At 36.0% G+C, this 16,551-nt stretch overlaps 1 protein-coding gene across 3 annotated transcripts in view; it reads right to left on the reverse strand.

The window, feature by feature from the left end:
- LOC150077908 (fibroblast growth factor receptor-like 1) overlaps positions 1-16,551 on the reverse strand; it is a 109,851-nt gene that overhangs the window by 13,029 nt on the left and 80,271 nt on the right. For 2 of the 3 annotated variants that reach the window (XM_090384719.1, XM_090384717.1), the window contains exons 3-6: positions 11,893-12,162; positions 6,440-6,529; positions 1,335-1,622; positions 154-266 (exon numbers count right to left, since the gene is read on the reverse strand). In XM_090384719.1, coding sequence (XP_090240845.1) covers positions 154-266; positions 1,335-1,622; positions 6,440-6,529; positions 11,893-12,162 — 761 coding nt within the window. The remainder of the gene's footprint in view (positions 1-153; positions 267-1,334; positions 1,623-6,439; positions 6,530-11,892; positions 12,163-16,551) is intronic. The other variant, XM_090384718.1, reaches the window with a different exon arrangement.

Below are 16,551 nucleotides of genomic sequence, written 5' to 3' on the forward strand. Positions count from 1 at the left end.
CTAATAGTACTACTAATAAATACTAATGTTTATTATTTTTTTTATTGTAATGTAAAGTTGTAAGCATGCCATTTGAAAGTTTAACTGCAGTTAGTATTAATGGCGCCACTACGAAACAAATATCAAGAGAACCAAAAAAAAATCGATATCCACCTGGATGTTAGGAGGAGCCTCACTTCGCACTCGACACTGGAAAGTAGCAGAGGCTCCATATTTTACTGTAGTGTTGAGAGGATGAAACAGTGAAAGGTCTGGTCTATCATTTCCTAGAAATAAAACAAATTATTGTACGACAGAAATCCAGCTCTACCTGATAAGAAGTAAAAATAAATTTTAACAGATAACAAAATTCCAAAACTTCGGTTTTTCATCTTGGATAGAGTGAAGTATACCAAAGAAGATACACAATTTACAAACAGAATATTCTGATACATGATCATCATTGCCTTGGCGCATGTATTATAACAAACAGATGCTTATTCCAGTTCTAACTATAAAGTTCCAGGATTAAATGAGTGTAACAGTGGATTGTAAATTTACCAATTATGATTTGTGTTTGTTTTCAAAGTAATCGCCTTTTGTGAGTGGGTATACCACGTAATAGTAATAATACTTGCCAACTTCGGTGGAATCTTTCAGAAGGCCCTTGCAGAAGGCTGTGGATTGCTATTGCAGAAGGCCCTTGCAGAAGGCATTTGGCTGTGGATTGCTATTGCAGACGCAAAACGAGTTCCTGCCCTTTAAGCTATTTTAGAAACAAATTTGAACAAACTGATTTGTCAGAACTAATCCAGAATGCCTTTCATTTTGTTAATAGATCAAAGTTCTTGGGAACCATTACGATCGATCTAACAATCTTGCTATTCATGTTCAGATCAGCCCATGTCATTCTGGCTGGCAAAGGTCCTTCCTCCAGAGAGAGAGAAAGCCAACTTTTTCATGTTTTCGTCTATTTTGCAAGTTGATGTGATAAACATCTTGGCTCAAAATGTGTTTTTCTTCCACATATGATTGCTAACTTCACAGTACGGCTGCAAAACACAAGCGATTGACTCTACGCTTTCACACAATATGATGGATAGGGTAAAAAATACCTTTAATAGCGAAATCTAGGAAGATAAAAAAATCAGTCCTAGAACTTTACTGTTAGATCTCATATATTTATAAATGTGTGAAGTACCTTTGGAACTTTTATACTTTACATTGATTATCTTTGTGAATTTACGTCTTCTTTAAAACGTTCTTTGGGAAAATACACTTCCAATTATTTAAAATTAAGTAAAATTCTAAAAACTTGTACTAAAAGCGTTATAATCATCCTAGTAACAACTTACCCACAACTTTCAGAAGAAAAGTTGCATTCACGGATCCATGGACATTACGTACATGACATGTATAATTCCCACTGTCCATTATGGTGAGGTTACGCAACAGTAGAGCCCATCTCTTGGACTTTGAAGTAGACGTGCCATCTTTATCCATATATGGCACTCCATTTTTCAGCCACATTACCTGTGGGCGGGGATTTCCTTTGGCAAAGCAACGAAATCTTACAGAGCCACCCACCGTACGGTTGACCACTGTGGTCAATAATTTTTTTGTGTCTGTAAATTTTGGAGGTGCTGCAAAAGAAAAAAGAAGTCATTATATATGCTATTCATCTAACGAGGGCTGAGCTTTTTTTGTTTCTTAACTTCGTTAACTATTTAGTGCGAACGCCATATAATAATGGTAGAAATAATTAATAATAACCATCATAATTATTAATAATAGCAGTCATGATTATTAAGGGGGAAACGCCATGGCTTGCTCAGGAAGTGAATGGCTTTACTGTACTAGCAGCTATCCATGCACACGATGCATGTTTCCATCTGTCTTAAGCATTCAATCTACAGTACACGTCAACCAAATGACATGTTGTTCCCTCAAGTATAACCGGAGATATATATGAGCGATTGAAAAAACACCCTGTACAAGATAACTATATTTTTAACGAGTCTCTTACTGACTTTTCTGAAGTTCCCAGTTGGTAGAGAGTGGTGCTGATAAATGGTATACCACATACATTACACTGTCAAGATATTGGAATCACTTTCTGTAGGTGATATAAGCAATTTCAAGACAGGCATATTTGTCGAACGCTTGAAATGGAAGCATCTCTAAAGATGGATACAGCTATCGGCACAAACTTGTATAAATGTATGAGGTAGAAACTGTTTATATTTGCAGATGGAAATTTCTGGTTAAAAAAAAAAACAAATTCAAGAAATAAGTTGACAGATGTCATCGGAGGAGGAAAGTTTCATCTTATTAAATGTTTGCGCATTGCATAAACATTCTGATATAGTAGTCTATAAAAACAAGCCAATTTATTCACAATCTGGCAACATATATTGATTTAGATGGTAATTAGGACACAGATATGATAAAAAGAAAGAAATTTTTGTGAAAAAATGTTTATATTCAAAGCAAAGCGAAATACAGAATTCAATTCGAACAGAACGAAAAATATTGAATGAATAAAAAAAAAAAAAAAGGAAATAAATAAATATTGGTTATTTTATAAGAAATGGTAACATTATATATAAAGCATTAAAAAAGAACGTAAAAAATTCCACTTTAAGGAGGCACTGTCATAGTATTTTAAATTAATATTTATTTGTTTTTTATTATTTATTTTTTATCTATTAAATAATATTTATTTTGTTTTAAAACAATATTTATTTGCTCCCTGATAAGAAGCTTTCTTTTATGCGAGTTACTATATATGTATTCACCATATCTATCCGTCCATCTGTCCGCATGTAACAAACTCAATGGCCGCATTTTCATGAAATTTTATACAGTATTTATCGAGCGATTCCAAATGTCATTGATATTGGAAATACAGTCATGTAATAACTCGACTTCCAATGGATGAATTTTCATGAAATTTTTTATTTGGATCTTTTAAAGGGATTTGTCGGATCATTCCACATTTTATTAAAATCGAACCACTAGAAATCGGACAATTATTATTTTTTGCCGTCCGTGTATCCGTCCGCATGTAAGAACTCGACTACCAGTGGGTGTATTTCCATAAAATTTTATAACTCATCTCTTAGAACGATTTGCGAGTTCCCCCAAATTTCATTGAAATTCAACTAATAGAAATTTATTATTTAATTTTTTCCATAAATATCACATAGGCTATATTGCGTATATTGTAGCTGAAGCACTGGATATTATGTTTGTTGCCATGCGCTGGTTGGATAAGACATTGGATAAGATAAAATAGATAAGACGTTTCAGAATGGATGATTTTAGCAATGAAATATTATCACAACGAGGTATAAAGGGGGGGGGGGTAGGAACACATCAAGCAACAAACATACCGTACTTTACTTAGTAATTTTGTTTGAAGAAAATAAATCGAGAACAAAATTCTTATCTGATTACATGTCAGCGTTCACTTAGGCACATTAGTCTAAAATGTTATCTCTTTTGGGAAACAAATACACCCACTCAGTGAAACATTTTCTTTTTTTACGAGTCGTTCTTTTGACGTACATCAGGTACCATTAACGTGATGATAGTAGCAAAGTGTCCCACCCTTACAAATAGGGGGAAGCCAAAGAGATACAGTAGATCCTTTAAGATTCTCCATGGTACGTAATTTATCTTTTTACATCAATTTTTCGACGTAAAGATAACGTCTGAACATTGCTGGCACAAAGACAAACAAGGGTGAACACCATAAAGCTGGAATAATGCGATTCTTTTTTGATTTTAATAATCTTCTGATTTAATTATTAAAGTTAATTATCCGGAGATATTTAAATGAATTATCTCGCTTCTTCATACTGTTGCTTCAGAGATAAACAAGGTTTATCTTCCTCGGTGACCTCTCTGAAACAATTTATAAGCATAATTGATATGACTACCATAATAAAGGACAGTTCATTAATTTGCTGAAGGCGATCGCAGCCAGTTTAATTAGTCACACAAACAGACTGAGCGCAACAGCCGGATAATATTGATCTGGACCATTTACATAACGTGGAAGACCAACAGGCAGTCCAATTACGTGCCAAAACACGAATATTCAAACGTGTTTATATTCACCAAAATGCGTTACCAACTTTCTGCTTGTGCGCATGCGCCTTTTCATCAATGCCTGTGACAGAACGAATTGCATTAGGTAACGAAATCGTTATTTAAATCTTAAAAAGAAAGAGAGAGGTTAATATTGTTCAAAAATCATCCACAATCCCAAAAGAAATATTAAAATAAAAAAAGGAGCTGTTTTTTATAAATCTAATTTCCTTTCAGAATTATGTCTTTTATCGCATAATGAAACCAATAAAAATTGAATTATTTGCACTCCATTTGCAATGATTTTTGTATTACTGCTGCTCGTTCTATTTTATTCAAATAACTTCATTCTGTTCATTACTTAAATGCGCTAGAAATAAATTATTGGAATGGAATGGCGAAATGAAGTTCTTGCTGCCCTAGAGTCTTATACATTTTGAAAGTAAGTTATTAAAACAATCACTCCCACTTACGTTATGAGTTACCATGGTTACTCTGCTATTTACATTTAACATTACTATTGTTGCCATCTAGTGGTAAAACCTTAAACTATTTAAATGTAGCGTTGTAGATCTTTTGTATCGATTGTATGAAATCAGTAAGTGGAATATTTATTTATGAGATTATTTATTAATTTAATACAACGAAATTAGATTTAATTTTTACCTCAGTTTAATATTTAATTTTTATAGATTTATGAAAGGTGTAGTTGTATCTTCTAACCCCTAAAGACTAGAGGATACAACTACACTGGCGAATGTCTGATTAAAAAAATAAATAAAATACTGTAAATCAAGAAACTGGATCTTAAAAGAAAAAATTATTTTTTTTGGAACCTTCACTATTTATTGTATATAACGCCAAAATGTAGCTATATGCTTATAAAAAAGTTATAGGGAACACTATTCTTCTCCAAAAGAAAGCCACTCACTCTGTTACATTCTTTAATGAAAATCCCAAGCACTCTTTCTTTCTTTCTAATCCCTCCTCTGTCTGTCTCTTCTATTCCATCACCCATTTCTCTTTCTATTCTATCCTGTCTCTCTCTTTCTTTCTGTTCCACTTTCCTAAAAAAAAAATGAGGTCTGGATGCTTCATTTTAGGAGGGATATAGAGGTGCTGGAACAGATGTGTAGAGGTTTACCTTCAGCCAGTGGGTGGTTGATTGCTGAAGCAAACTTCCATCTGTTGTTGTGGAAGTGGGTGGTTGATTGCTGAAAAAAAAAACTTTCATCTGTTGTTGTGGAAGAACAACAAGGAAGAACTAGACAAACTATTGGAAGGGATGGATAGGTGAAATGGGAAGGGTTTTTTTTGGCTCATGTTGTTCACGCTTGCTTCCTTGCATCATTTGCTATTAATAACTAATACTAATCCCCTCTCTCTTTCTATGTTTTCTTTCTTTCTGTCTCTGTCTGTCTCTCTTTTTTTTGGTCGGTGTAGCAGAGGCCTATGGCTTGCTTTCACTATATGTCTAATACTAATACTAGTATTAGTATTCTATTCTCTCCTATTAATATAAAGAGAATAGAGAGAATAGTATTCTTTCTCTGTCTCTCTCTCTCTCTCTCTCTAGTTCTCACTGTCTGTCTGTCTCGTTCTTTCTATCATTTTCGCTGTCTAGTATTTTGTGTCTCCGCTGTTTCATTACTATCCTTTCTCTTTATTTTTCTTTCTATCCTCCCTTGTCTTTCACTTTCTTATTCTCTATTCCCTCACTTTATTTACTTCCTTTTTTTTTTTCTTTTGTTTTTCTCTTTCTGTCTGTTTGCCTCTTCGTTGTTTCATTACAATCCTTTCTGCTGTCTATATCTTATTACTATCTTTTTTCTTCTTTTAGATAAATAATATATTATCCGTTACAATTGAAACGGATCAAAAAAGAAAAATAAAAGAAATGTATGATGGGAACGATAAAAAAACGAAGTTAATTAATTATAATAAGAGATTATTTAATTAGCAAATAAATTCATGTTAATGCATCCATGCTTTTAATACCGCACTTCATAAATCACAAGCAAGCAAATATCTTATTATTTGAGAAATAAAAAATAAATAAAGAAAGAAAGAAACACGCATCGGCTCATTCTTTGAACATTCTCTAGTAATAATAATAATTTATTAATTAGGCTTTCCAGCCTCGGTACGAATTTCTCTAATTATAAATTGTATGCTACCAGGTTACTCGATTAATATATTCAGGAATGCCAGTCATATTTCACGTGTTGGTTGCTAAGGCAACCAACTTTAGTTCGTTTGGGTCATGAACCGTGAAAGTGACTGATAGAAATTTAATAAGCAACCACTTACTCCAATGGCAGCCATGTAATTAAGTACTGAATATCAAAGTAAACTTAACACTCACCTCCATTTATATTTTCTGGGCTGACAGTAGTAATATTATCTACCATCGTCGAAGTCTCCTCTATAGTAACTGGACTTTTCCCAACGTCTTCTGGAACAGTTAAGTATTTTATTACACAAATAATAATTTTACCTGCACTTTCTAAAGATTCTCTTACTCTAATTATTTAATGTTTAACATTGATAATATTATCTATAAAGAATAAAAACACGAAATTGGATTCCTACGAATGAGTAATTATTTAAATAACCATTTTACCAGTTGAAAATTTTGTTCATTAATATTAAATGTGTTTACATTTCCCAAACACGAATGGTACTTTTGTCTCTTCCCTATTGTCATAAACATCCGGGTATCTGAGAAAGTCATTAGCGTCTCTGAAAGACATCGAACATCGTTGCTGATTTTGATCTCTTTTAGGATGAATAGCATGATTAATGTGGCAAAGTCGCTTACCAGATTATTCCTCTTTCATAATGAGCTTTCTGGTATCTAGAAAGACTTTCGTGTTTGTGTGACACTTCCATCGTCCTTATTAAACGTACCGGGGTAAATAATTTTTCTCTCGTTAACTTTACATCGAAAGTGGAATTCTTTTTTTTTTTTTTTTTTTTGTTGTCCGAATATTACCAGGCGTGAAAGGAAGTTGGGTTATATTTATGCGCGCGTTGTAATAATCTTATCTTTCACTGGCCGACTTCATTACACTTACGAAGCAATTTAATTGAATACTTCCTGTTGGGCGCTGTTCCTCCCGTCCTACACCATCAGTCCATGTTTAGTTTTACATTCGGCTTAATGACTTTTAAACGAAAACTTGTAACGATGCTAATTAACTCATCATTTGGTCCAATAACCGTAGTTTATTGGACCAAAACACTGAAATCCAGAGAATTCAAAAAGTAAAATTGAACGGGCTAGGATGGGTGTTTCAGAAATCTCGCTAAGGTCACGAGATATGGAACTTCTGCCTGTAAGGTGTGTGTGTGTGTGTGTATTTTATGGTTAGCTTCCTTATTTTTGTGGGATGAAAAACTCCAGTTTCCGGATCCGATGTCTTTTCCACAGTCTAAACAAGCAGCGATGCTATCACTATCCTAACCGGCAAAGCGCAACTTTTAAAAATAAAATACTTCTGTTTTTTTTTTAATTCGAAACTTGATTGATCAACAGGAAACGAATCTATTTGTATCTGAGCACCAAATCGTCATGTCCAGTCGACTTGACAAGAATGACAGAGCAACGAGTGGCCATTAAATTTTGATTCAGATTGGGTAAAAATGAAGTCCAGGCTTCACTTGAACACAAAAACTTACATTTATAATATGCATAAATTTAGTGGTACTGTACTGTTATTTTCGTGATTACAATGGTGATAGTTGAAATCGTTCCGCAGTAAGGCCGACTTTGCCCATTAAGAAACATTGCAAAAGGTCACCCTTTTTCTGACCTAACCATGCGGGTTGTCTGTCGTTGTTTTTTTTTTTTAGATGAGGTTTTCACGCTTATCCATACTGTTCCATAAAGGTAGAACACCACTGGCTTTCCTGGTCGCCTGTTTACACAGCTCATAGAACTTCATATCTCATATCTCTTTCTTTCTCCTCTGTTTTTAATTCGACCCCACCAAGAATATAAATTATTTTGGGGTTGCTATTCCCCAAGTATAAGACCTGCATTTTGCTGCATTAAAGCATAGCTCTCTTTTCTGACAATCCTGAAGCATGCTGAAGGAACGCTGCTTGGCACCAATCACTGACGACTCTCCCAATCTTTACATCGTCTGCAAATTTTTACATCACGTCCTCTCCCTTCGTTGATGTCGTTTATGAAAATCAGAAACAACAGTGGTTCAAAAACCAATCCTTGGGGGATCCGACTTTTGACGTTACGCTAATCTGAAGAATAGCCACTCATCACAACCCTCTGCCATCTGCTCTGCAGCCACCCTGTGATCCACCTTAAAGTCTTTCCGGTAATCCCAACGTGTTCCAGATTATACTGTAACTTCTAATGAGGGACTAAGTCAGAGGAATTTTTATGGACCTTTTTCATAACGTGGCTGAGTTAATCGGTCTCAGGCAATGGTAGCTTGGTTTTTCCTCCTGGAACCGTGAGTTTTTCCAGCAAACAGAAAATCGACCACAGAACACACGCAATTTACAGACAGCATATACAGAGCAATATGGCCTTAGCTGCCGATGCTCCTAAAACCCTATTACTCCAAAACAACATTATAGGCCAAAAGATTTGCATATTTTAATCATACACAGTTTCCTGCAATCAGGAGGGTGTTCAATAACTTTTGTTAGAACAGTATATATTGTGTGCTGGCACGTTCCTAGAATAGTTTGGCCTTCGAAAATGGGAGCAGTGCAGCACCGTTCCAGAAATATTTTGTTTATTTTAATCTAATACTATCTCATTCTTAAAAGAACGCCTTAATTAAGAAAACATTTTAATTTCTCGTTGGAAACGAATTTAGAATAACGTCATTTGTTGTGTCAGTTAAGGAAAGAAAACTTAATCGGGTTTCTTCTTTAGAATAACGAAATACCGCCTTTGTCGTGGAATCTGTTGAATGAAATAATTTCTTTCAAGAGATCTCTTTGCCGGTTATTACGCATCTTAATTACATCTAACGTATTCTGGCAATTTAGTTGTGTTAGGACACTTGTAAAATTGCTTCTGACAAAGGAAGAAGGAGGGAGGGAGGGATGAGAGCTCCAAATGATCGAGACGTTATCAGTCAGAGAGGGCAGATTTCGATGTCAACTTCTCTGCAGCTGTCGAATGGTACTTCTTAATTATCCTATTCGCTTTGTTAATGACAGTCCAATGACGTTGACAGCACCGAGAAAAGCAGCCAGAGACCACTCCATCTTCACTGCATTGTGAATTAATGTCGTTGCGCCAGGGACTTCCACAAATTAAGCTTCTCTTCGCAGTATTAATGAAACTTGTCATCAGGAGGTGGGAAAATCTTTGAATGGTGCATTTGCATTCTCCTTACATCGCCACGGATAGCGTAATTTACAAACGAAAGGAGAACAGGCGGTATAAAAAATTGTCAGGACATGAAATGGAATCATTGACATGGAAGATTTACTTATAATTAGCTTACATGAAATTAGCTTATGAAACAAAATATGTACATATAAAGTAATTATTAAAAGGAGATGAATTATTGTTGTAGGGTTTTTTGGCACAGCAGAAACTTAGGCAATATTGCGCCGGGTATGTATTGTGTTTGTAAATTGTGTGAGTTCTGTGGTCCCTTTGCTATTCGCTGGTCGAAAAACCGGGGTTTGCGGGAGAAAAATCACGCTGTTTTCGCCTGCGACAGACTTACTCAGTCATGTTGGGAGAAAGGACTAAAAATTCCTCGTGTAATTGATTTAAACTTAAATTCTCACCATCTGTGTGTGGGGGGAGCGAGTAATGTGTGGGTATTATGTATGGTGCGACATGTTCTAAGTTGCTAATGCATCTAAAACCCTACAACAACCAGCGAACTAATTTTGAGCAAACGTTGTCCGAGACCGATTAAGTTGGTCGCAGTGTGAAATATCTACACACTGAAATATCTTCATGGCCCGTGTTGCCTCATCGCAAACTCTAAAACTATAACAACTGATTTATTGAGACGGAGTTAAATAGCTGTCTAACAAGGTGTCTCTGTGAGGATTTATCACTTGTCGCTCGTTTGGAGACGCGTGAGTTCAAATCCCATCACGAACTTGAGGAGCTCTCAAAGGATACTTCAATCGAGGAATGAGTTGGCCCATCTCACGTGGAGAGAGTTGGTTTCCTTCTCCAATGAGTTTCCAAGTTCTTTAGCTCACAAAATATATATATACAAGGTTTGATAAAAAATTTCGGAAAATGAAATTATAATTCTTGCACGCATAGCGGTAGCTAATAGGTTGTGAGCTATTCTTACAATGACATCTTTTGAGCATGCTTTCATCAGTTTCCACTTGTTGTTACGCGCCAATCTAGTGGAAAGCTGCTTTGGGTGAAGTTTGTTTTTCTCGTCTGTCGTAGACTCATCTCCTTCTTCAATTCGAAGAAGGAAGTGGGTCTGCGACACCATCCGAAATTTGGCTGTTCACAAAATTAAAACAGGACATGAAACGAATACGACTTGATTCAAGAAACTTAAGTAAATGCAATGAACTACCTAAAAGCATTCACAAGATTTCCAAAAATGTTTGATTAGTGCATGCACCATGGAATAAGCATGAGATTGCAGAAGGTTATTGAAGGATATTGAAGAATATTAACATATTAACAATGTAAACGTTTATCATTGAATAAAATCACTTCTTGCAACGTTCACCGAACTTTTTGATGAAACCTTGTACACATTTATACAGGCAAAATATACGATGAAAAAGAGGTCTAATAATATAAGGTGTCGTATCATTTTTGGCCCCAATAACAGCATCGATTCATCGGGGAACCATTTCGACAAGTTCTCAGTTCTCAGCCAACAAGAATCTGTATTCATTCTTCCTTCAGTGCAGCCCAGTTCATCTGCAGAAGTGGAAGATAGCCCTGCCCTGACCTGCAGTTCTAGTACATTTCAATGGTATCGAGCGGCCCATTCCGCCGAACTACCAGGGTTTGGCACAACGAATTGTTCAAGATGATGATACTGTTGATGGTTTTTGACTATTACATAGTCGAAGAAAGGTGGGTCAGACATCATGTATCCCCTGCTTATCGTTTTTATCAATTTTATTCCTTTGTGGGTTGAAAAACCGGAGTTTCAGGGGGATAAATGATGACATACCTCCCAGAAAAGGGAGTGTCAATGTAAAAAGGTTGCATTTTAATACTCTTAAACTAAATCGCAACATTTATTGACGTTTAGGTCAAAATTACCATGTCTTCTTCAGTTTACACTGAAAAATACATTGTTAAAACTTAACAGAACTTCTATCGATATGCAAATAGGATTTTATAAATATAAGCCAATTTCCCGGGCAAATCTTCAAAAATACACCTACATTTTGGACTATAAGGTTTTGAATGAAGCTAATAGATGAATAGGATTGGCTTAATAGAAGTTCTTAGCCTTGAACCCTGACATCTATGCATACATGTCTGTTTACAAGAGGGCTTTTGAGATGTGTGATCTTAGCGTTTGGTTCTGGTTAACCAGTTCCTTCAACTTGCATATAGATAGGATAATTATAAATCCTTTAAACAGCTTGCTTTTTGGGCCGAAAAGATTTCTAACGCGTCTGTTCACTAACTACATACCAATGTTTGCAATGATCTACTGAAGAAAGTTCAAAAACTTTTATTACATCTTCATTTTAAAAAAATGAAGAAAACAATTCCAAAGCCCCTATCGATCGATAGTCCTTATGCAATTTATTAACAACAAAAAAATTCTCTTTGACATGAATTAATCATTAATAAGATGACCATGTCCTACTCACCTAAAACTATGAGTGTGACATTGACATATTCAGTTCCAAACCCATTTTCAGCCTTACAGACGTACATTCCTGTATCTTTTCCCGCAGTACCATGTATCCTCAGTGCTCCACTACTCAACACTTGATACCGACCCGTAAAGTCTAAAGGAATCCTGTCACGATACCAATTAAAAACAAGATTATCTGGATTACTGTGAACTGGACATGGTAGAGTGGCAGCGCTTCCTGCTGGTACAACGAGACGAACATCTGGGCTTCGAGTAGCTAACACTGCAAAGAAAGATTGCATTAAAGTTGAACGTTTGTTATATACAAGGTACTTACAAAGATATATGGTTATCAAAAGATTAACTTCAAATGTTTACTGATTTCAAATACTGAACAGCAATGGATGTACTTCCAGCACGTGGTTCGTTTTACTTTCTCGTTCATGAGAAAGTATTTTACCATGTAAAAATTAGTGAAAAATCTACTGTGTGCACTCTGAGTATTTCCACTACTTTTTGAACATCCCTTCGGTTATTCAAAAAGTGTACTTTTTGAACAACCTAAATCGGTCAGTGAGTACACGAGAATGTATTCACTGATCGATTTAAATGTTTGTATTAGTATTAGAATGGACAAATACCAAGCATGTTTTAAGACTCCTTTAAAGGAGGGTCTTGGACCTTAAAATAATAGCTAAGATATTCATATTCATTTATTTTCATGGCTATTAGTTCATGGCCCTGTATTAGGACCATGAACTAATAGCGAAAAATTGCTAACATGGACCGCCATTGTCCTAATCACTACTCAAACACGTCGTAGTAAGGGGTCAAGGTATCACTTTCTAACTCGAGAAACTGGATTATTCTTGCAACCTCCTTGGTAGTTCAGTTGGTAGAATGGCCGTCCTCTTTGCCCCAGTTGGAAAAGAACCGAGTTCGAATCCCATCGATGAAGCGAGGAATATTTGTTTTTTTCTTAACGTGGCCGAGTTAGTCGATCTCAAGCGAAGATGGCATGATTTTTCCTCCTAGAAACTCGGGTTTTTCGTCCAGGAAACAGGCAAATTGACCACAGAACACACGCAATTTACAGACATAATATAGGCAGCTCAATGTGGCCTAAGTCGCCGATGTCCCTAAAATACTATAACAACAAATTCCTGGAGTGATTGAGCAGAAGATTGTGTGGGAGAACACCCATCTAGTTCGTTCTGAATAGGATTGAGATCCGAGGATTGGACTGATCAGGACGGATGCTTAAAGTCATATTTGATTATTCTTTTGCATATTTGTCATGGTGGAGCACTAGTTCATCCACCATACCATGACTGGATCTTGGTGGACGCATATTTACCACAATAGAAAAACTTTATGAGAAAAACTGGCAACCTTTTATGAATTACATTGTTTTATTATGTGAAAATCAGAAGGTGCAGGATAAGGGCCGTATTGAAGACGTGGTAAGATTTCAATTTTTTTTTTCATTCCAGTATTTGTTTAGCAACCTAAAGAGAGAGATTTCTAAACAGTTTATGCCCGTTGGACCTGTTTTCACGATGACAAAACCATCATTCTAGTGTGCTCGCCTTCTACAAGAATTTTCAGTTCGTTCAACTCCTTCACAGCAAAAATCAAATGATACTTCATTATTCACTCCGCGCCGTTTACTCTGAAAGAACAGCTGCCATTTTCCAAAGTGACTATCAGCAAATATTGCCAACTTTATATCGCAGAAGGTACAAAAACATGTTATTATTAATGTAATAAATATCAACAGATTATGTCATAAAGCAGTACTTCTCCCTTTCCCTTTCCTGTCATTAATACAACAAAAAGAAATATTAAACTCTTACGTCTGATTTTTCTCCTCCTAAAGAGACGTTTCAATCTCTCGCTGTTTCCTCATCACCGTTTATGTCGGATAAGTGAAGTGCCAAGTTAAATTATGTGTCATTGCGTTTGGAAATGTTGGTCGCCAATTCACTTCTCTCTCTATTATTTCTGCGCCATTTATTTCCAAACATAGCCAGCAATCGATGACATACAAAGACTATTTCCTCGCTGAATTCTCTTACAGAAACGCAGTTGTGGACCGAAATGATAATAAAATAATGGCGGACGTGAAACATTTATCTGTAAAGCTTACTCCAAAACTCGCTTAGCACAGACAGACAGACAGACAGACACTAATTTTCGTATTCGGCTTTGTGGAAAACACTTCCACTCGCATCCTTTCTCATCTGAAATCCATCACCATCCGTTTTCGATTTCCTTTCTGATTACTTCGCTCAAGAGAGAGACGTACATTTTGGAGACAACCGAAGGACGTCTCTTGGAAATGAGGATCTACAGGTGGATCAATTTTTGTGAAGATGAAGGATACAACCGGGGCGCTCACTTTTTTTTTTTTTTTTTTTCTTAGAAATTTCTGGCTTAGTTTTGTTCTAGAATTTCGGAATAAATCTGTAAACGAAAAGTGAAATTTTTAGTTTGTATTTTTTGGAGTGTTGAGGTTAATTAACATAAATATCGAAATATTCAAGATTCGCTAGCTTGGTTTGCAAAAAGATTTAAAGGGGATTCTAAAGATAACGATCTTGTTTGTCAGAAGAAATAACAAATGTTCAAAAAACTTTTGAAAGAAAAAGTTGGTTGAAAAACTCTTGTGATAAAATAAATTTTATAAATGATTATGTGAATTGGCAAGATACACCATCCCTAACAAAATTTATGGGACACCTGAAAAAGAAGAGGCCGTCTTGTCTTTATCTTAATTCTGGGTTGAGATCGGTGCTCTGTGTTAAACACTGCAGTGTTCCTATATTATTCTCTTGTTTTTTCTCTAATCTTGTTTATCCTAAGATATAACAAATGTTCAGAAGAAACTTTTGCAACAAGAAAGTTGATCGCAAAACTCTTGTGACAAAAAAATCACATAAATGATTGACAATATAAACTATACTACCAAAATTTATGGGCCATTTGACAACGAAGAAGCTGTCTTGTCTTTGCCTTAATTCTGGGTTGAGATCGGTCTCTGTGTTAGCCACATCAGTGTTTCGATATAATTTTCCCAACTTAATGGCTGGGATAACGCACTCAAATAGAGTAAAATCCAACTATCTGGCATCCATCCATGCCCTTGTGGGTAGCAGAGTTGGTAGAATCGCCGTACTCCCCACATCGGATGAAAAAGACCCTATGTCTCTCTCTTTCTTCTTTCTTTATCACTCCTCTTTCTTTATAACTACCTTTTCTTTCTTTATCTCTCCTATTCTTTTTCTCTTTAATCTCTCTCTCTCTCTCTGTCGTTTCTCTCCTCGCCTTTTCTTTCATCTCTCCTCTCTCTTTTTCTCCCCTTCCCTCTAGCTTCCTTCTTCTCTCCTTCTCTCTTTATTTTTCTTTATCTCTCTCTCTCTTTTTCTCTTTCTCATTCTCTTCTTTCCTTCTCTCTTACTTTCTTTTTCTTTCGCTTTCTCTGTTTTTCTTGCTTTATTTCTTTTTCTTTCTATATTTCGCCTTTTCCCCTTTCTCCTCATACCTTCTCTCTCTGTCTTTCTTCTTTCTTTATCGCTCTTTTGCTTTTTCTCTTTCTCCTGCCCTGTTTTTCTTTCCTTATTTCTTCTTTTTACTTTTTCTTTCATTATCTCACCTTTTCTTTTTTCTTTTTCTCTCTCTCTTTTTTCTTTATCGCTCCCTTTCTTTATCTCACCTTTTTCTCTTTCTCCTCTTTCCTCCTTTCCTCTCTTTTCTTTTCTGTCTTTATCTCATTTTTTTTATTTGCCCTTTATCTCTTGCTCCTTTATCTTTCTGCCCTCTTGGGTAGTACAGTTCGTAGGCTCGCTGTCCTGACGAAACTGGTGGGAAAAGACTTCAGTTCGAGTTCTGTCGATGACGTGAGAAATTTTTATGGACTTAGTCGGTCTCAGGCGAGGATAGGATGGTTTTTATCCCGGAAACTCGGGTTTTTCATCCAGCAAACAGAAAATCGACCACAGAACACACGTAATTTCAAATAATATACACAAACCTATATGGCCTTTTTTTCCGATGCTCCTAAAACCCTACTACAACAACAACAACAACCATTCATCCATCTGGAAAGCTCATGTAAGCAATGACATTTTAAACTATCAGTTATTTTAGCAAGTGTATATACACTGTGTGGCCAATATATTAGGTGCGCTTATCTAATAGCTACGACTCAACTGCTTTCCACACTTATTGCAAATTGATGGCTACGAATCTCTTCCCCGAAGACCTGCTTCCAGCTTGATCCCGTAGATGTTAAAATGGTTGGTGACTGGTCGCATCTGTCATACTATCAGTATAACTTTATCTCCTTGTTTTTTGCTGACAGGAGTAGTCCAATTCGGTCGTCTGATTCCATATCTCCCATCTGTTACAAGGTAACACGAGTTTTGCGTTTTAAAATGGCTCTTCGGTTACTCTATTGTCATTTGACCTGAATGTGGGCCCTGTACAAGTTTTGTCAGCCTCTATTGACTATTGTTGTTGTTTGTGTTAAGCGCCATAGCAACTAAGGCTATGAGGGGGGGTCACTACATCTTGTCTGTAAATTGCGTGTAATCTTTGTTCGATTTGCTTGTTTGCTAGACGACAGTTTCCGTGAGAGAAAACCATTCACCCTTCGCGGGAGACCGTCTAA

Source organism: Mastigoproctus giganteus, chromosome 11 (genome assembly GCF_048544385.1).
Source record: "Mastigoproctus giganteus isolate SK-2022 chromosome 11, ASM4854438v1, whole genome shotgun sequence".
NCBI lineage: Eukaryota > Metazoa > Arthropoda > Arachnida > Uropygi > Thelyphonidae > Mastigoproctus > Mastigoproctus giganteus.